We start from the raw sequence: 740 nt of genomic DNA, 5'->3' as shown, positions 1-740 counted from the left end.
GGATCCCCCACGACCCCAGGATCCCCCCCGACTCCAGGGTCCCCCCCACGACCCCGGGGTGCCCCCCAGCCGGGGCTGCCCCCTCCCTCACAGCGGCACGCTGCGTGTAGACGATGATGGCCACGGTGACCTGGGCGGCGAGGAGCAGCAGCAGCAGCCCGAAATACTTTTGGGGACAAACAGCGAGGGTGGGGGTCAGCCAGAGCTGGGGGTCAGCAGGGTGTCACCCCCCCCGCAGTCCCCGCTGCTGCTCAGGATGTGGTGGCACCACGTGGCCCCGCGGTCGCCCCAGGAAGTCGCAGCACCGCCACCCCCGCCCCACTCCCAGTCCCGTGAGCCCCCCCAGCCCGCCCCCAAAGCCCCCCGACTCACCAGCCCCAGCAGGGCCCTGAGCTCCTTGAGGGCCCCCAGGCAGCCCAGGAAGCCCAGCAGCATGGCGGCCGTGCCGACCCCCGAGAGGCCGTAGGAGCAGAGCCTCAGGCCGGCCAGCGGGGACCCTGGGGACACGGCGGGGGGGTCAGGGGGTGCCACACCTCTTGGGGTACCCCCCTGGCCTTTGGGGGTCCCTTACCCAGCACGGCGGCGAAGCTCTGCCGGTCGAACAGGACCCAGAAGCTGAAGGCGAGGAGGAGGATGCCCAGGAACTGGGGGGAGAGCAGGTGGGGAAATGGGGAGGGACCCCCAGTGCCCACCAGCGCTGGGAGACTGGCACCCCCCCGGATCCCCCCAGCCCCCCAAGT

General features: G+C 72.4%; 1 protein-coding gene across 1 annotated transcript in view; it reads right to left on the bottom strand.

Moving 5' to 3' along the window:
* Window positions 1-740, bottom strand: part of LOC121344541 — a 2,865-nt gene that overhangs the window by 315 nt on the left and 1,810 nt on the right. Inside the window, exons 3-5 of the mRNA XM_041420614.1 lie at window positions 572-731; window positions 373-497; window positions 12-166 (exon numbers count right to left, since the gene is read on the bottom strand). Of these exons, the coding sequence (XP_041276548.1) occupies window positions 12-166; window positions 373-497; window positions 572-731 (440 nt within the window). The remainder of the gene's footprint in view (window positions 1-11; window positions 167-372; window positions 498-571; window positions 732-740) is intronic.

The sequence above is a fragment of the Onychostruthus taczanowskii genome, unplaced genomic scaffold (genome assembly GCF_017590055.1).
Source record: "Onychostruthus taczanowskii isolate IOZ18803 unplaced genomic scaffold, ASM1759005v1 scaffold645, whole genome shotgun sequence".
NCBI classification, from domain to species: domain Eukaryota; kingdom Metazoa; phylum Chordata; class Aves; order Passeriformes; family Passeridae; genus Onychostruthus; species Onychostruthus taczanowskii.
The sequence above is the reverse complement of the archived record's forward strand: the minus strand, read 5'-3'. Positions and strand labels throughout refer to the sequence as shown.